Source organism: Acartia tonsa, chromosome 12 (genome assembly GCF_053477335.1).
Source record: "Acartia tonsa isolate MP-2025a chromosome 12, ASM5347733v1, whole genome shotgun sequence".
Lineage (NCBI taxonomy): Eukaryota > Metazoa > Arthropoda > Copepoda > Calanoida > Acartiidae > Acartia > Acartia tonsa.
The window spans coordinates 29,020,762-29,041,483 of NC_137271.1; the positions used below are offsets into that span (position 1 = coordinate 29,020,762).

The 20,722-nt window shown below is 32.6% G+C and overlaps 1 protein-coding gene across 2 annotated transcripts; it reads right to left on the reverse strand.

Annotated features, from left to right (window-relative positions):
• Nucleotides 1–37: 37 nt before the first annotated feature.
• On the reverse strand, nt 38–16,086 carry LOC145333622 (uncharacterized). 2 transcript variants are annotated; one of them, XM_080178789.1, is made up of 20 exons: nt 16,000–16,086; nt 14,827–14,913; nt 12,878–12,918; nt 11,656–11,713; nt 11,163–11,215; nt 10,556–10,631; nt 10,181–10,291; nt 9,375–9,455; nt 9,076–9,161; nt 8,368–8,401; nt 7,450–7,519; nt 6,851–6,929; nt 6,401–6,485; nt 5,713–5,777; nt 5,008–5,101; nt 3,993–4,095; nt 3,576–3,657; nt 2,236–2,328; nt 1,726–1,834; nt 38–1,370 (listed from the first exon to the last, which is right to left on the reverse strand). In XM_080178789.1, exons 2-20 carry the CDS (start codon nt 14,845–14,847, stop codon nt 1,332–1,334), a joined length of 1,380 nt encoding a protein of 459 aa, XP_080034915.1. In that variant the 5' UTR covers nt 14,848–14,913; nt 16,000–16,086; the 3' UTR covers nt 38–1,331. The 2 variants fall into 2 exon arrangements, with proteins under 2 accessions (XP_080034915.1, XP_080034913.1); XM_080178787.1 differs by lacking the exon at nt 14,827–14,913 and having other exon boundaries at nt 12,878–12,928; nt 16,000–16,080.
• Between the last annotated feature and the right edge of the window lie 4,636 nt (nt 16,087–20,722).

Below are 20,722 nucleotides of genomic sequence, written 5' to 3' on the forward strand. Positions count from 1 at the left end.
CATAAATTGATACCAGTTTTGTTTGCCCGCTGCCCAGGCCTTAGGCCCCTCGAAGCTAACCAAACTGGTTTAATGTTAAATTTTCACTTTAATATCCGCGGACTACTGTCTATAACACGATGCGAAAAATAACCATTATTCATCAATCTTGAATCAATTTTAACAATAATAATGTTTAAAATATATGTGAATATGCCATTGTAAGGTTGGCTTTATGACTTCATTAAAAAGTGGTTATGACTGTCATAATATCGACATATATTTTTAGACAATATTTACGTCAACAATATAGCTATAATATAAAGTTCTCTTTGCTAAAATTATTTCAACAACCGAATGACATTTTAACTGCATACTTAATACTTATGTTTATGACAACCATATAATTTTTTGACAGGTGCTTTTATAATAAAGGTTTCGTGCACACCCCTTTTTATTTTCTTATCCAAGGACAACTGTCTATAATACCATACGTTAAATTTACATTAAAGATTTAAAAATGTATGAAATATTTACAGGTACTTTGCACATATTAACATAGAACAACATTTCTAGTGTGGCTTCGAAACCGATTAATGTCAGCTGGATTAGAACCGGTTCTCAGCCATACTGAAAAAAACATGTATAGCATCGTATTGCAAACAATTTTCCATGAATATTTAAATGAAAATCATAAAATAAATATCAGTTTTGTTGACCCGGGCCTTCGGAGCTAACAAAACTGATTAAAATCTTAATTTTATATTTTAATATCCGCGGAAAGCTGTCTATAATATGATGCGATAAATAACTATTAACATTTAATAAACAATAAAAATTATGCAACACATAAATTTACTCTAAAACTTTTATTACAATTTTTTAATATATATTTTCCAGTATTATTATAGCCGATTTTTTTTCGCTGGATTAAAAGCGGTTCTGAGACATGCTGAAAAATCATAAACCGTATAGGTAATTGACTTCAACGAAACATTGTAAAACAAGTCTCTGCTATTTTGGCCTTGAGGTCAACAAAATGGAATGAATGCTATATTTTTTCATTTATTATCTGCGGAAAGCGGTCTTAAATAATATATAAACTAAAAATTGTAATAAAGGTTTTAATGAAATGCATTTCTTTTTGACTATTAACTAATTGTGGTTCTTAATTGTGACTTTCATCTCTTTCAGAGTTTAATTTGAAGAATAACTATTCATTTTTACTAAACATTTCGTCAGTAACAAAAGCAGTAAAATTCTATAGTAATATTGTTAATTTTTTTTACTGGATGAAATTTTTGAAGGCGAATTAGCTTTTCTTCTGCAAAAATGTTTCTTTATTGTGATGTTTAGTTGAGATATTCATCTAATACTGATATATCATATCCCTAAATAGAAAATAATCAGTTTAAAAGCGAAACTTTTCTACATTTAGATAGTTAAAATGAATTTGGGAATATGTACATATTTCTAGGAACATTAGTTATCTATATAAATATATAGATGCTTAATCAGACAACTACCTGGATCCCCCTATTAGGGACATTTTTCGTCGGCTAGCAAATTATTTTCTGCTACTTGGCTGTGTTAATGTCCCCGACGCTATTGGATGATTTTCAAAGACCCAATTGATAGTCGGCACATGGTCCTACTCCTCGGGATGGGGTCGTCCCCCTCTATTGTTTTACTCTAATCTTTTATGGATGTTTAATCCTTATTTATAAACATAAATTGAATGGTTACCTCTCCCGACTCCTTGAATAGACCAGTATAGCCCCATGGCATATGATCACTGAAACAGTCACTTCTCAACTTCAGGTTGCTGGACAGGTTTCTCATCACCGACAATGAACTAGAATAGAATAGTTAACTATTATAGCATCGTACTATAGACAACTTTCCGCGGTTAGAAAACTAAATTGTGAGATTAATTCCGATTTTGTTAGTCTTTATGGCTGAGAACCGGTTCTAATCGAGCTGATATTAATCAGTTTCGAAGCCATTGCCAAAATAACAAACATATGACAATAATAACATGTAATTGAAATCAAACAAAAATACTAAAGTTTGATAGTAAATTGCATTGCTTTGCAGCCGCGCACAAGATTCAATTTTAAACCCGCTTGGTGCAAAACAAAAATTAAAGGGACAAGTTTAGACATTCAGCTGAATTTTAAAGTTACAATATGACGATTTCACTGAGCCTTACACACCGCTGCCGAGCCCTGGCAGAGAAGCTACTCTATAACTTACTTGAGATGTCTGATAACATAATCCTCATCCTCACATCTCTTCACCATAAACAGGTTTCCTCCAACCATATCTAATTCATCAAAACCAGAACTCCTGAAATTTAGTTCATACATAACAGAAGTCTAGAAAAACTGACGTCATGGTTGCCTAGCATTGGTCAATTTAAAAAGATACTGGCCTGCTATTGATAATTTAGTCTGTGTATTGGCTCATCGTCGGTAATTTGTTTTGTATGATGTTATTTTTTATAGCTGCTATAGGATCGAAAACCTTATTTGCAGGGAGAGGTTAATTGCAGAATTGTTAAAATTCTATGATTATGTGGTAGGCGGCATCATACGGACAAGCCTTTCATAGAGTATGCTATGCTTCTGCTTATCAAATCACAACCCAGCGCTAATCCTAGTTTATCACCATTCCAACCGGCCCCCTTCTGGGCCTTGCCTACACCTCACAAGCAGCGGTCAAATTGGACACCTCTGATAGTGGGAGGGGCGCGGCCCCTCTCAACCCCAAGTCCCCAGTCACCTGCCTTGCCGGGAGATGTCTACCTTCCCCTTGCTGAAGCCTACCCCACAATTATTCACCGGAATGGGGCTCCGCCCCCATCTCCCCGCACCCCTTTCTACCTAACCTATTTTATCATCTATTTGTGTATATAAAGTAGTAATCCTATTGTAAATGTATTCAGTTTAAAATATATCTCTTTAGTAGTAACTACTGTTAGTTATTCATTGATAGAATCTTTAAGGCTAGGGGCTCGTTTGAATCGAACTCGCGATTGTAGGGTTGAAACGCTTCACCCTACCACAATTACAAATAGCAACATAATAGACTTTCAATGGTGGGGGTAATGAGGTGATTACCCCCCTCCAAGTTGAAAACCCCTCATTTTAACCCCCAAAAGTTTTTAAACATACGTTAGATTACGCTATTGAATGCTTTGAAACCCCTCATAATTTTTCCCCCTAATAATAGAAAGCTTGAACGTCCCTGGGCAACACCCCTGGTTACGCCCCTAGAGGCCTCTATCGGAGCGTAAAATGTTTTTTTAATTTCTCTAAGATTTCTCTTTGGATTCTGATTGTACCCTCCCCCAAACCTATGAGAAGCTACACTGTTAAGGAGAACCATATCGGTTGGGCAGTTAGCGAGATCTTTTGGTACAAACAGACAGCCATCCTGTTACTTTATTATAAAGATAATTTTGATCTCTTATTAGAGGGAAGCTACTATTTAAATAAAAAAAAGGCTGCCCTACCTTCTTTAAAGGTTAAATAACAAATATTTTGGCCTAATTTATTTTAAAGAATTTATAAATAACAATAAGCAATTCTTACTTGACACTTTCAACTTTACTGAGGATGGTTTTCCATTCTCCTTTTTCTAGAACTTCCGGGTTACAAACATGTTTTCTAGCACCTAGAAATTTTTTTTTTTTCTGGAACTGTTTTCTTAAACATACCGATAAATATAATTTTTCTAGAACCTCTGAGTTAAAAACATGTTTCCAAGCACTTAGCAAAAATAACAATTATAGAACTTTTGGGTTGTAAACATGTTTTCTAGCATCAGCAAATATATTTTTGCTCTAGAATTTTGGTTACAAACATGTAATTTCTAGAAACTTGTGACATCCCTTATTTTTCTTTCTAGGACTTTGATTTCTATTTTTTTTGAAAACGTTCATTCAGATGGAGATGTGTGGAGGAAAAGCTTCATAGAAAATGATTTGCATGTTGAAAACCGGTTTTTACCTGAGGAATCCGTTTGCTCAATAACAAGTTTAGATCTGAGAAGTTTGACCATATTACGCCTTGAAAGCTTCAAACTGTCTATGGCTCGAACTTGCAGGAACAACTTAATAAGATAATGGGGTATAGTCCTTTCTACGACATCCCTCCATAAGGAGCGATTCTTCGTATTTTTAAAATGGATTTTTATAGGTTATTTTAGGTTAGGTTAGGTTATATTGTGTTAGGTGATTGCCCCACAGGGATAGGTAATTGGCCCCGCAGGGTTAGAGCCCCCCGCAGGGGCTAGAAATAGGAGAAAAGCTACTGTGAAAAATACGAAGAATCGCTCCTTATGGAAGGATGTCGTGGAAAGGACTATACCCAGATAATGATAATTATTAAAACTATTTATTACCTATCTATTTAATCTTGAATGACTTTATCAATAGATGGTGGGATTTACCAAGAGACAAACGTCCTTCAGACAACCATTCCTTTGATTGCACAACCTTTGTCTGAAAGTCCTAACTGTGCATGGTAATGTATTGCGCCTATTTTGAGCAAAGGCATTCCCTCTACTTTAAATGATTATGTCGCGGACGTCACCGAAACTGTCCCAATTTTGTATAACTTTTGCGGAACAAGTTCCAATTACGTCATATTTTTCTTTCCCGAAAAAGGGAGGGGGGGAAGAAAATCTCTTCAAAAGAGATGGGGAAAACCCCCTTTTCTCCCATATCTTTTTTCTTCTCCCCTTCCCTTTTTTTCTTTCCCCCTTCTCTTTTTCGGGAAAGAAAAATATGACGTAATTGGAACTTGTTCCGCAAAAGTTATACAAAATTGGGACAGTTTCGGTGACGTCTATGTCGCGCACCAGATATTGCAGTAGTAGGAAACAATTTTGATATCTTTAGCTTTGACGCGTTGTTGGGCAAAAAATCGAGCCGATCACCTTTCCGAAAACAAGCGGATGTGTTTACTGATTAATAAAATAAATGTTCTTTCATATTTTATTGAATTCATTTTAAAACTTTACCTTTGTCAATGTATGAAGAGAAAAAGTAGCTAGACCGTCATTATGATGTACAATACTAAAAATATTCTTAGGACTGTAGAACTCCTCTGAACTCCTTAAAATGGGAATGTAGATAAATTTAAACAAGGATGACAACATCCATAAAAGCAAAACTCTAAAATCAGAAAGAAGGAAATATAAGAACTTGATAAGCAGAACATTAATTAAGCCTAAACAAAATTTTAAATGTTGCAAAATGCTTAAATGCAAGATACAGTGAAATGACATACTTTTATTTATAGGATTTCGCTTATAATAGTGCACCGGCCTTGTTGTCCTTAAAATCATTATTTAAAAAATCAGATGAAAAGCATAATCATATCATACATTAAGTTGTTGTCAAAACAGTGAAAAGTCATCATTTTTAAAATGGACGTCTGGACATTCTGGTAACGATTATAGATTTCTAACTCGGTTTCTATCTGTTAAAGGAATCCTCATGCAAAGTTTGAAATCAATAAAAACAATTATAACATGCCTAAATTAACGAAAAGAGCTAAGCGTTTCGGACGGACACACGGATCAATCCTAATTATAGAAAAGCTTCACTTTTAAAACAAGGAATATTCTGCCCACGTATACTGAAAGATTGCCGAAAAAATAGATCATAAAAAAAACAATAAACTGTGATACAGTTATCTAGAAAAAAGTAACTAATAATTTTACCTAAAAATAGGTGGTGCTCCATAGGCCAGACAGTAAAGTTTAGTTTCTTCTGGAAGTTTCTTACCCTAGAAGAAAATAAGTTTGTGTAATAACATATCATGGGATTCTTGACTTAAACAAGGACAATTATTTCCTTTAAGTTTCGCAGCGTAGACAATCAAATTAAATAAATTTCTGATAACCAAAGTTTAGTTTCTTCTAGAAGTTTCTTGCCCCACAAGAAAATAAGATTGTCTTAGTATAAATTTGTGTAATAACATATCATGGGATTCTTGACTTAAACAAGGACAATTATTTCCTTTGAGTTTCACAGCATAGACAATCAAATTAAATAGATTTCTGATAACCAAAGTTTAGTTTCTTCTAGAAGTTTCTTGCCCTACAAGAAAATAAGTTTGGCTTAGTATAAATCTGCATAGGTATCTATCAAGGACAATTATTTCCAGCAAAGGCAATCAAACAAAATTGCGATTGACAAAAACACTTGAAAGTACACTGGTCAAATCATGATTGGTTGATCTAAATACCAGTCTCCTTTCTAATGAGATAATAGTTTAAATCTACATTTACATCAATTTATCGTCTATTGTCTTATCCCTTAAGATACTTGTCATCCCAAAAATGTCTAGAGTCAAGCATTTGACTTACTGCCACTCCCCCCCCCCAAAAAAAAAAACTTTAAAAATACCTTGATAAGTGCCAAAGTGACTAGTTGTGCTACCCCCGCCCCCAAACTGTATCCAATCACTAACACTCTATAATCAGGATTCTCCCTAAAAAAATAACTATTTTATCTTTTTCAAGAAGCAGCTTCTATTGCCCATAAAAAAATCGACATACATTACAAATGACCTGACCATTGATAGGTCAGTATACAATTACATTTTACCAATTACAATGTACACTGGCCTATTATTGTATAACTTTTTTATAGGCACTTTAAGCTGCATGTTTCAAATGCCCTTCAATTTAAGTAGCATAGCTACTCTATAGCTCCCAATATCTGTCTGTTTGAAATTCCTAACGGGAGATTCCCCTGATAAAAATGAGCAAAAAGTTGGAAACAAAACAGTTTTTCTTTTACGTCATTATCTAAACAGGTTTAAATTTTTAAAAATAACTAATTTCAAATTATTACCTACAACACTTTTGAAGTGGTTCCTCCATTACTTTTATAATATTTTCAGCAGCTATTGCCATTCCCTGATGGGCTCGACCTAAATATAAAGATCATTTTCTATCAATTAAAAGGGTTAACCTATCTAAGAGTTTACAAGTTTCTAAAATTAATGTAATATTATTGGATCAAATTTCATTCCTAGGTTATTTTGTTTGCTATTCATAGTTCATTAATTTTGTACTTAATTGTCCTTGTTTATATCAAAAAAAGGAGGAAGAGTACATAGGATTGTGTATTTCATTGTTCCCCAAAGTTTTACTAACGTTTTCTCATTCGTCGGAATAAAAACAATGGTTTGATACTTGGATTAAATCTTGATTGGTTGGTAAAAACTAGCGGAGTCCAAAATTTTCCACTAATGATTTTTATCTATAGTAATGGTAAATTTGTTTTTGATGATTTGGGGAGTACATAAATTATTCGTCCAGTTGTCTTGTCCCTTACGATCCCTGATAATTTTGTGATAGACTTTTAAAATAATTCATAGGTTAATAGGACAACTAAATTATTTTATTATCTTTTAGTAACTTTTCCTCGCTGAATTAAAGATTTCTTACCTCCAAGATAATCGATAGAGTCCGCATGTAAATCCAGCATAATATCTCCCAAACTAGGGGTAGGGGTCAACTAAATAGATAGATAGATGGATAATTAGATTGTTATATAGATGGATAATCATAGAAAGAAACCCTACATGTTATCAATTGGATTACAAACATAAATAAATCTATGTTATTCTTCATAAACTTGATATATTTTTCGTCAGGGAAAAGGGAATGTGATTCTGACAAACAATTCTTAAGGAAAGATTCCCTACAATCCCCTCTGCTTTTCCTCCCCTTCTTACCCACCCCTCTTCAATTACATAAAAAAAAAACAAAATATACTTCCACCTTACTTTAAAAGGTTTCGTGATTTTTTGTAGAATTGATTGTTAGAATAGCTACCCCTGATTTTTCGTATATTAACAGAAGCACTTAAACAAAAAAAATAAACATTGTTATCAGGAACGTCCAAGCGTTTTATTTTGATGGGGGTAAAATTAGTGTTTTCAATGTTTGAGTGGGGTAAACACCCCTTTGTCCCATTTTGAACGACTATGATGAGTAAAGAAAGATAAGTATTATATAATATGTTGCGGAGCCGGAGCCGGGAGCCGTGGAGCCGCCATATTTTGCTAGAGCCGGAGCCGTAATTTTCGTTAAAAAAACGGCTCCGGCTCCGGAATAGATAAATAAAGAGATTTTTTATAAATTATAATTTGGTAACTCTGTTTTGTCATGTGCAAATGCCCTTTTTAAGTTTTTCAAGTCAATTTTATCAAAAATTGAACTTTTAAAACCTTCAAAAGTAAAAAATAGACGTGGGTGGGGAAAAAATATGTCGCGTTTTTCTTGATTTTAGGTCGGAGCCGGAGCCGCACCAAAATCAAACGGCTCCGCAACGCTGCATTTAGCTATATAAATCAAATATACCTTCGTTCCACAGAGTGTTAAAACAATCTCTTTCCTAAAAATAATAATTTTTAATTTTACAGATATATTTGATTTAAATATTTGGTCTTGTAAATATATAACCTGTCATGATTAATAATAAGAAAACTGTCAGGGGATAATTCTTGTAAATATATAACCTGTCATGATGAATATTAAGAAACTGTCAGGAGATAATTCTTGAAAATATATAACCTGTTATGATGAATAATAAGAAACTGTCAGGGGATAATTCTTGAAAATATATAACCTGTCATGATGAATATTAAGAAACTGTCAGGGGATAATTCTTAAAAAAATATAACCTGTCATGATGAATAATAAGAAACTATCAGGGGATAATTCATGAAAATATATAACGTGTCGTGATAAATATTAAGAAACTGTCAGGAGATAATTCTTGAAAATATATAACCTGTCATGATGAATATTAAGAAACTGTCAGGGGGTAATTCTTGAAAATATATAACCTGTCATGATGAATATTAAGAAACTGTCAGGGGGTAATTCTTGTAAATATATAACCTGTCATGATGAATATTAAGAAACTGTCAGGGGGTAATTCTTGTAAATATATAACGTGTCGTGATAAATATTAAGAAACTGTCAGGAGATAATTCTTGAAAATATATAACCTGTCATGATGAATATTAAGAAACTGTCAGGGGGTAATTCTTGAAAATATATAACCTGTCATGATGAATAATAAGAAAACTGTCTGGGGCATGTTCTTGTAAATTTTTTGCATCTTTCATGTGCATGACTATGACATCTTCCTAAAAAGTTATCATTTTTAAAAAAAGGTAAAAGCAAGATTAGTTTTAATGAAAACTGATGCCTTTTTAAAATTATAAAAGATTACTGTTTTTTCCTGTAGACATACAAACCTCAAACAAACGAGTGGAAAGACGTACAGACGATTAGACGTACAAATCGACTTCTAGATTAGTTAGGCTTTTATTCAACAAGGCTTTAAAAAACTATTTTACCTCTTTTACATCGACACCGTCAGCTATGGCTTTTTGTAGTTTCTTACTTTCAGTCTTTCGTAGCACCAATGCATAGGATATCTAAATGCAATCCTTGTAAAAAATTAATAAAATATCTGTCTGGGTGTCTGTCTGTTTGTAGAAAAGGATCTCGCAAACATCTGAACATATATCATTATTTTCCTTACAGGTGGTAAAGTTTTTTTATAGGTCACGGAGAGGGATGCTGTGAGTATTGGTGCAAAAAATATGACGTAACAAAAAAAATTAGCCAATGAGAGGCCGTTATTGACCAATGGTAAAATTTATAGTGGACTCTCATTGGCTATTTTTTTTGTTACGTCATATTTTTTGCACCAATACTCACAGCATCACGGAGAGGTTTATAACTATTTTTGGAAAGGGAACCTTCACCATCCCCTAAAGAAAGACTGTAATATGTTATTATTGACTTAAAGAAAAGCTATGGAAATAAATAGTTTTCTTTAGATGAAATATGTCTCCCTAATAAAAGTTTAATTAGTTCTTATAACAATAAATTGAATTTTATCTTTTTATGAATAAAATAAAAGCAATAAAACCATTATATTTTTCAATGTTGAAAAATATGAATTTTAAAGTCTATGGAATTTGTAGGATGATATTTCAGAGAAAGAAAAGTCTCAACTGTTCCTTTTTAGATTTTGCTTGGCATAAGTGTTTGGCCTAAATGTGTTTTGCATTAAAAAATCATTCTTTTTTTAACACGCTTTTAACAGACAATTTGAATTAAAGTATAGCTTTGTTACTGAAAAAGGATCACTTACACTGAAAAGATATTTCCAGAAGAATCCAAAAACATCGACAATATGTCGTCTTCGCTCCTTGTCAGAGATAAATACACTCTCCACATCATACCAACTATCATCTTGGATTTTCTAGATAGATAGATATATATATTTATACATACATACATATACAGACAGACAGAGAGACAGACAGAAAGATAGACAGACAGAAAGACAAACAGTCAAACAAACAGAAAGGTTGACAGACAAATATAAAAAAGATAGACTGAATAATTGATAAATAACCGAACAGAGAAACAGACAGACAGGCTGAAAGACTGACAGGCAGATATGAAGATAGATAGATAGACTGATTGATAGATAACGGAACAGAGAAACAGAAAGATATTGTACCTGTAACTTGTACATAAGCCCCAGCGTAACAACCATAGGCCTCCATTTTCCATCCAACTTTAGGTCATCCGCCACCCTAGACAAAATACTGTTAAACTTTGTTCATTATAAGAATACTGGATTTTAAAACTTTATAATATTATAAAATTTAGATATAAGGGCATTAAGCTCTAATCGGGCCTTTGTAATAAATAAATAATAAATTATCAGACAGACACACACCTTTCTAGCTTTAATAATAAAAACCTGGGAGGGAGAGTACAATGAATTAATTTTATACATCTAAAAGTAACCAAAGTATGAATATCTCAATTAAAAAAGTATTCTCTAAGAATAGTTATTATCGCATCGTATACAGATAGCTTTTATGAATATTAAAATTAAATATCATAAGATTAAAACCAATTATATTATTTCGGAGGGGCCGAAGGCCGGGTCTAACAAAACTGGTATTAATTTTATCGTTTTTTCTTTTAATATTCAAGGAGAAATATATGTAATACACGATCCTATACATGGTTTTTCATATTGCTGGAAAAACAAGTTATAATCCAGCGGATATTAATTTGTTTCAAAGCCATATGTACACTGGATAACAAAAACTTACTCAGAAAGTTTTAAAACTTCGTCAACACAATCCTCTTCGTCTGTACTAGAATCCTTAATAAAATCATTTATTTTCATATAAAATAACAGTAAAATTTTAACAGTAAATTGAATTTATAATCAAGAAAAATCATAGCAATGAACCTCCCCCTCCCCCCTTTTTTTAAACATAATTTGATAATGAGGGGCAGGGGAGTTTATCCCCTATGTCTTAGCCCTTCAGGGGGCCCTGCATAAACTGATAGAACAATAAGAGGGGGGGAGGGGGGGCACCGTTGGTTTCACGTTCCTTGTCTGGAAGTCCTAACTGTACTTAGGCCAAGACATTCCCCCTACTCTTTCTAATAATGTCGCGCATCTGACATTCATCAGTAGGTGCAACTTCTAATATGAAGAGGTTTGGGCTTAAACTGAAACCTATCACCTCTATAAAGATGAGCGGATTCCCTACGTGTTTAGCTTCAGTTGCGGAATTTAAAACCAAAATAAAATACCTTTTCATCTTTTAACTGTTTTGGTGGTTGGTAGTTACCCTCTTCTGCTAATCTTTTTCTAAAATAATAAAATATGAAATTGTAGCTTCTTGATAATCTACAAATGTCCGTCCATCTTTCCATATGTTTGTATGTTTCAAAGTGTTTTTTTTATCTTATGCGGTTTCTTCGTTGACATTCTCTTTCAATTATAGTTTTAAAAAGCTAAAATAAAAAATACATTTTGAAAGGTTTTTTTATGGCCGAATTATCTTGGGAGGGCGCAGGATCTGGTACCCTCCCCCAACATAATGATAAACATTTCCTAGACCTATAAGAAGCTTCACCTTAAAAGGGGAGCTATATTGGTACAGCGGTTAGCGAGATCTTTCACAATATACATATTTTTAAAAGCGGAGCTTTTCTATGATTAGGGTCAGTCCGTCCGTACGTCCGTCCGTCCATTACGAATAGCTTTTTCATTAATTTAGGCATGTTAGAATTGTCCTATCGATTTCAAATTTTGCATGGTGATTCCTTTAGTAGTCAGGTACGATTTAGAAAGCGTAGCAACTCTATAATCATTACCAAAATGTCCGTACGTCCATTTTAAACATGTTGATTTTTTTACTGTTTTAATAACAAATTTTTATGTGATCTAATCATCGGATTGATCTGATTTTTGGTATATTGATTCCTGGGACAACAAAGTATAATGTAATAAGCGATGCAACTTTATAATCAAGTCCTAAAAAAGTAAGTATGTCCATAATCATTATCCTGTATCAAGCAGTTTTTCAACAAATTTACTTACAATTTTGCTTTGACTCTTATACATATATATTATGATTATTTAGTTCTGACTCTATACAAGTGTTAATGTCTGTTTGTCCTACCGTTTCAGTGCTTCGCTTTTATGGATGTTGTCATCCTTGTTTAAATAGGATCATTAGGGCTTGAAAGCCGAATTCAAATTTAGATTTTATAGCCTTAAAATCTTTTCTAACCCATTCCTATGGTAATATATCCTTACAGGAGCTTCTTTTAAAACAGATAAGCAGCAATAAATTGACTGATATTTCTCATCAGGGTAGCCAGTGCAGAGAAAAACCTAACACTTTATCTGTTAAAAAAAACTACGGACAATCTTTTAAAATGTAAGTTCTTACAGACAAACATCCTACCACTGCTATGATATAAATTCAAGGATCAAAAACTAGCAAAGCCTAAAATAAAACTATACCTGATGAGGTTTAGCAGACGGACAATCTCTTTAACTCCAAGTCCTGGGTTCCTATGCATTTAGTTTCAACTTTAAACAAGGATGGGAGAGATTGTAATATTAGCCAGCTACAAGCTTTCATTTATATATAGAGCACATGATAATCTAGTGTGAGTTCCAAGTTATAATAAATTCATTTTTATACAGTAGTTTTGGTTGATAAAAAATGAATTTGAAGTTTTGTTTTAATAGGGAAAGAAGGCTATAGTAAGATTCATATAAATTTATCCAATTTACATCAATATAAACTTGCTTGTAACATAAGACTTGTAAAAGAGTTTATATATGTTTATCATATGAAACATTTTAAATTGAGAAAAATTAAGCATACATGCAAAAAAAAAACATTATATAACGGCAAAATTTCAAATTTTGCCAATAGATCATACCTCCATTCCCACTTTCCTTAAATTTTTTTTTATCTACTAGCGGATAGGCCTCTTAAGGCCTTTAGGAGCTCAAGAGTAAGGGCGGGGTTGGGGGGGAAAGTCGACCCTCCACAAATGATTTTAGCTTTAAAAATGAAAAAAAAATTGGGAGTGTCATTTTTCAAGGGGTTATTTCTCTTGTGGGGAATGTGGTATTCTCCCCCCCCAAAATTTGTATTTCCATGGACCTGTGAGAAGCTTAACTGTAAAAGGCACCCATATTGGTTCATCGATTAGCGAGAGCCTTTGCTCTGTTACTTATGATACAGCATTCAGAATAAATGATAACAAATGCCTTAAAGAGGATAGTTTTTAATTAGCGAGCTAGTTTTTAACACCTTTTGTCTTTCCTATTGATAGTGTTATCCTTGTTTTAAAAAGAGGTGAGTTAATGAAGCCTAACTAACAAAAATAGTTATTCTACCCACATTTTTGTTTAAATTTGCAATATAATTTAAATAAACAAACATACTTTTTTCATATCCACCCAAATCTTTAGATATTACCAAAAAAACTTTACAAAATTCATAGGACAAATTTTTTTTTTATATATAAAATAATATTTAGCACAAAAATGTTATAATAACTGTCGTCTGTATGTCTGTCTGTCTTTCTTTTGCAGGAGATCTAGAAGGATCCAAATCCGATATGGTTCTCATTACAAAGTTGCTTCTCATAGGTCTAGGGAAACTTTGTAACTTTGTTGGGGATGGTACCACCACACTCCCCAATGAAAATTCCGAAGCTAGTAAAAGTGGCTGACTCAGATTATTACGTCAAAAAAATTAACCAATGAGAGGCCACTATAAATTTTACCATTGGTCAGTTACAGTATATACTGTCCTCTCATTGGTTATTTCTTGACGTCATAATCTGAGTCAGACACTTTTACTAGCTTCAAATTTTCCACTAGAAAAAATGACCCCCTCCCTAAGTGGCCATAGAGGCCTCTAGGGGCGTATCTACAAAAAAACAAACAATTGTTGGGTAAATTACAGACATAGATAACTCATAGAGTAGCATAAGATCCCAGACGTTGATGGGCACGCGAAGAAAATTTTGAAAAATTTCATAGATATCTAAAACATGCATTGAAATAATACAATCTAAAATAACTTTTATCTTTAAAAATAAAAATGAATTAGCAAAAAACACTTTTGCAGTATGGTTTCGAAACCGATTAATATCCGTTGGATTAGAACCAGTTCTCAACCATACTAAAAAATCATGTATAGCATCGTATTACAAACAATTTTATACAAATAATATAATATAAAACATAAAATTAACAAAAAATTTCTTAGCCCACACCTTCCGCTCCCTCGGACCTAACAAAACTGGTTTTGATATTATGACTTTTCATTTTAATATAGTAAAAGCTGTCTATAATACGATGCGATAAATTTTTATTCCTATGCCATATCCATAACAGTTTTCAAAAGAAATAAAAAATCCATAAAAATTAACATGCACAAGATCCCTTCCTGAGGTTAATTCAGCCATTTTTGAAGATTTTTAAAAATAGACAATAAACAAGAAATTCACCAAATACAGTGCCACCTTCAAAACCTGAAAAAATGCGCAGATTTTACTTACTTTGTGAATAATATATTAAAGAGTATAAAACAATTATCACAAATTTCTGTTTTAAACTTCATAGCTATAAAGATCAAAATATTACGGAACCGAATTACAATTTTATTATTCGAAGGAAATTTCTAACATGCATAAATTATCTGAAGTGCTGTCCGTCGCAGACGGACGAACGTACGGACTGACCCTAATTATATAAAAAGTACTTTTTAAGTGCAAAGTTCATGCATTTGAAGTTGTAATATCGGGATATAAATTTCACAGTTAAATAGAGACAAACCCTTAAAAGCACATTTTTAGACATGCTAGTACACGAAATATTACCCAAAACAATTCAGTTCTCAATTCTATTTACATACAAAAAAATTTCCGCTGTGCTTCTACTCGAATAACTTTTAAACTAAATATTTCTTCGTTTAGAGGCACAGGGTATATCAGTGGGGAGCAGCTTCTAGTACCTAATACAAATTGACATCATACAATACAAATGACCAATGATAGGCCAATATACAATTACCATTGGTCAAGTAAAATTCATAGTGGCCTTTCATTGGTCATTTGTATTGTATATTGAAGTCATTTTTTATTAGGCACCATAAACTGCTTCTATCAATGGATGTAGAATATACGTGGATATTTTGACATGCTGAAAAGTTGTCGTCAAATTATGTTGCTATTTCCCCTGTCATTTATTGGACACGTTGTTAATCCAGTAAGTGGGGAGGGGATGGGGTAAAGGATGAGATAGGGAGATCGTAATTTAGTCCGCTATAAGGTTCCTTTATCTAGAGTACATGATCTGGTGTAAGATCCAAGTAATAATAGATCCATTGATAAATCTTTTTAAAATATATCCAAATTGTACAACATATCATTGTATACGGTCAAGTTTGACGTCATAAGAATAAGTCAAAATCAATAACTTTTTAGGGGTTTCTTTTCTCACTCTTCTCTCAACCTTCCTTTTATAGACGTATTTTTATGACGTCACACATGACACTTTCCGTATCTTTCTGGTATACTATTATTATTATACTATATTATCCCTAAAGGTAGACTTACAATTTTTGCATGAGGGCAAGGACAGTTTTTTCACAACATTTTCCACATCTACACCCACAACACATTTTTATACATTTATTAATAACTGAAAAAAAATAAGGAATAAGACAATGGTCGATAAACTAATGTTCATCCCCAATGATGTTACACAAAATTATCTTCTATAGATTACAATCAGTGGTTTAATCGTTTGGACACTAAACTTTATGAACCAACCAATCAATATTTGATAATAGTCCCCAAAGTTGAATAAGAAAACATTACAATAAAACTTTAGGGACTAGTGTAATACACATCCCAATTTCCCCTCCCTCCCAGGAAAAGAAATCAATTTTGAAAGTGGCTTGGTCAGACGGACAGACCGACTTTTTTGCTTAACTGGGCAATTTCTAATTTCTTCAGTAAATCTTTTTATAAATACGTCATAAGTATATCGGACACGCCTTACATAAGGAGTAGCTGTCTTACAGAAAATCAGCGTTAAAAATACAACTTTTGCTATCAAGAAATATTTCAGCACCACTCCCTTTTCTATAATGATTCTAAGTAGGTACGTAATAGATAGTTCCAAAAGCTAAATAAGGCATGTTAGAATTATTCTATCGATTTCAAATTTGATATGTTAATTTCTGAAACGTCAATAAATTTATATACAATTTGTTTGGACTTGTAAATTTATAGTCTGTTTATGAACTTCTAACACTCTACAAGTATTAATGTTCGTTTGTCCTATCGACTGATCTATGGATGTTTATACAGTCTTTTAAATTTTGTATATTTTTAAAGGTTGCCTTGCTTATAGTTAACAATTTTTAAAATTTTTATTTATTTTCTCTCCTGTCATAATTTTACCAGATACCAAAAGCAACAAGACAAATAATCATAGCTAGGATATACGTGGATAAATATTTAGAGGGGAAAATTTTTTGTTAATTCATCTGGCTAATATGGATCTCATTTATTGATCAATTCGTTCATTCAGTAGTATTGGATAAAGGGGTAAAATGGGGGATAATGTTATTTTATCCTGCTGTGAGTATTGATTTACCAGAGAAAATGAAAATCTGGTGCAACATCCAAATAAAATAATACATCCATTTAATAATCATTGATTGTCCTATCCTTGAAAATACATATATCCAAATATTCTATTAAAAATCAATAATCATCATTATATTAACCAGGAGGTAGTGAAAATAAGCAGGGATCTAAAGGGATATAGACAATGGCCTATAAATTGATTTACAACTCCAATGATTACAAAATTGTCCTTTCTGTATGTTACTTATTAATGGTAGAAACATTTGGACACTCAAACCAACCAATTAAAATTCAATAAAAGTCTCCAAAGTTGCTAAGCCAACAAATAAAAAAAACGTTAATATAAAACTTTGGAAACTAGTATAATAAACAGTCTAATGTCTCATCCCTCCCTGTGACATAAGAATTTTACATGAATATCAACCAAATTTCCTCCCAAATAACTTGCTATGCCAAAGGCAGATTTTCACGACATCTCGTAATAAAAGTATCTTTGTATTATATATAGGTATTATTAACTTTTTATTTTAACTTTGTCACTTAATTTTTCTAAATCACTTTTTGTGTAAATAACTGTTTAATCACTATTTTAATTCTTATCTTTTTTGTAGCGCAGCTACTCTATAACTAGGGTCCATCCGTTTGTCTCTTACTAAGAGATTTACTATATGTTCCTTCTTTATATGCTTATTTCAAAAAATTAAAAATATCATTGCTAATTTACCAATTTTAAGAAATAAATTGCATTTTAATCTATTTTATCTGTATACAGCTGAGTGGAAATATTGTTAACCTCGTATTGCTGCGCTACTTATAGATATCATTGTTCTTTCTTTATTATTTAAGACTTTTAAATAACTTTTTTTGTACAACAACAATTCTCGTTGCAAATGAATATCAAACAGAAACAGCTGATTTTGACAAAACAGAACTTTTAGCTTTGATGGTAATTCTCACACTTACTCACACCCACATGCACTCACACTCACACACAGAAATGCACACACACATAGAATAAATACGCACACACACACACAGTAATGCACACACACACACAGAGTACACACGCAAATCTCCGGTTGTAATGCACAGATAATGGATGTAGAATATACGTGGATATTATGACGGGAGAAAAATGGTCGTCAATTTAGGTTGCAATATCCCCTCGCATTCATTAGTCGGGCCGTTTGTCCAGTTGGAGGGGAGGGGATGCAGTAAAGTAGGGGGAAGGAGGAGATCGTTATTTTAGCCAACTACAGAGCTCACTTTATTATAGAACATGAAAATCTGGTGTAAGATCCAAGTAATAACAAATCTATTGCATTGACTGACTAAGTAAGGAAAGGGAACTATTAAGTAAGAGGCGGGGAGTGGACACAAGGGGAAAGAAAAAGCGTCAATATACCTGCATGTAACAGGGAAAATTGTTGCCATTTGTAGCAGGGATCTAAAGGGACAAGACAATGGAGATAAATAGATGTAATCCTCATCAATGATGATTTATAAAATTACCAAGTAGATTACAATCAGTAACTGTAACTTTATGAACCAGCCAATTAAATATACAGGTGTTTAAAAAAAACTGCGTTTTCCGGTATTGAGAAACAACCAGAAGGAATATGAAAAAAAGGATTATAGGTCCATATTAAAGTTATAAGTTCAACGAATAAGAAAACGATATTATAAAACTTTGGGAATTAGTGTAATAGACAGCCCAATGTTCCCCCCCTCTCTACATTTTCTTGACTTGCACAGACGATTGAACGATTCACAGACATTCCTTGGTTAGAGAAACTACGCTTCTGTAAAATCTTACTCAAATTTAATCTTCCTTTTGACTTCTCTATTTCTTGAATGAATTTTTCTTCCTACAAGTAAAATATTAAACGTGGCATTTTTTAATAAAAAACTAGCAGTTGCGCCCCCAGCATCTTGGGGCTTTGTGTGTTTAAATGGGAAGAGGTGAACAAAATTATAGCCTAAAGCCATTCCAATACTGCAAAATTAAAACAAAACATTCCAGGACCCATGAAAAGCTTCCTTTAAATGGACAAATCAAACTGTTGAGTGGTTAGCGAGATCTTAAAGGACAAACAAAATCCTTTCTATTTTACATAATAGAACCAGAGGATAACCCCCAACATCTAGGGGCCCTGAATTTGGAGGAAAAGAAAGAGGGAAAAATGGCCTAAACCCAATCCAAGTCTTTATTAGAAATAAAATCGCCCAAAAACCTCAAGTGACGTTTTTAAACTTTCTTAAAATTTTTACTACTATGGACCATATAATAGAATTCACTTTCGAGTACAGCGTTGAAACCAAAAATACCATCTGGATTAGAACCGGTTCTGCAGTCATACTGAAAAATCATGTATAGTATTACAGACAATTTTCCACGAATATCAATATTAATTCCAGTTTTGTTAATACCCTCGGAGAGGTCTTTTTAATACTATGAGATAAAGAACTAATCGTTTTTTCGTTTCATTATCAAAACACTTCAATGCAAAGAGTCTCCTTTCCCTTTTTCTCTTTAATATTCCCCTACCCCCTTTTCTCACCTTTTATTAGAAGCAATCCTAATTTTGAAAAGCCTACATAGGCCAGGGAGGGGGTGTAAAGTTCAAATTAAATTATCTTATATCCCATCTCCCCGCAAAATTTTACCAGCTTTTATTAAGGCCCAATTTTATAACAAGAATGATGAGCAAGATTATTTTTGTCTTATACCTGTTTCCCTGTAAGTAGGCCCTCCTCTTATAAATTGTTGGGCCTTAAATTATGACGTAAACAGAATCATGAATAAACTTTATCAATTGTAATTTCATTTTAACTTTCCAATTTGATGTGAAATTAAATATCATAAGAATTTTTAAAAGCGAAGCTTTTCTATAATTAGGGTCGGTCCGTCTGTCCAAAACAGATAGCTTGTTTCGTTAATTTAGGCATGTTAGAATTGTCCTATCTATTTCAAATTTTGCATGGTGATTCCTCTAGTAGTTAGGTACGATTTAGAAAGCGTAGCAACTCTATAATCATTACCAAAATGTCCGTACGTTCATTTTAAACATGTTGATTTTTTTTACTTTTTTAACAACAAATCTTTATGTGATCTAATCATGCGATTGATCTGATTTTTGGTATATTGATTCCTGGGACAACAAAGTATAATGTTATAAGCGAAGCAACTCTATAATCAAGTCCTAAATATGTAAGTATGTCCATAAACATTATCCTGTATAAAGCAATTTTTCAACAAATTTACTTACAATTTTGCTTCGACTCTTATACATTTATATTATGATTATTCAGTTCTGACACTATATAAGTGTTCATGTTCGTTTGTCCTACCGTTTCAGTGCTTCGCTTTTATGGATGTTGTCATCCTTGTTTATCAAAATTTTCCATTTTGTCCTCAAAAGCGATAAATATCCGGTGGATTAAAGCCGGCTATCAGTCATAATCATGTATAGCATCGTATCACAGACAATTTTCCACAAATACAGTGTGTTTTTTTTTATGAGAACTTTTTTAAAAGCAATTTTACCCCACTTATAGTTATCAGAATTTAATGATTAATGGCCTATTTTCTTCGTTTTTTTAATGCAATTAATAGAACATTAAAAAAATATTTCACCTTTTTTCATTAAAAAGTACAGTAAAATGTAAAATTCAAAACTTA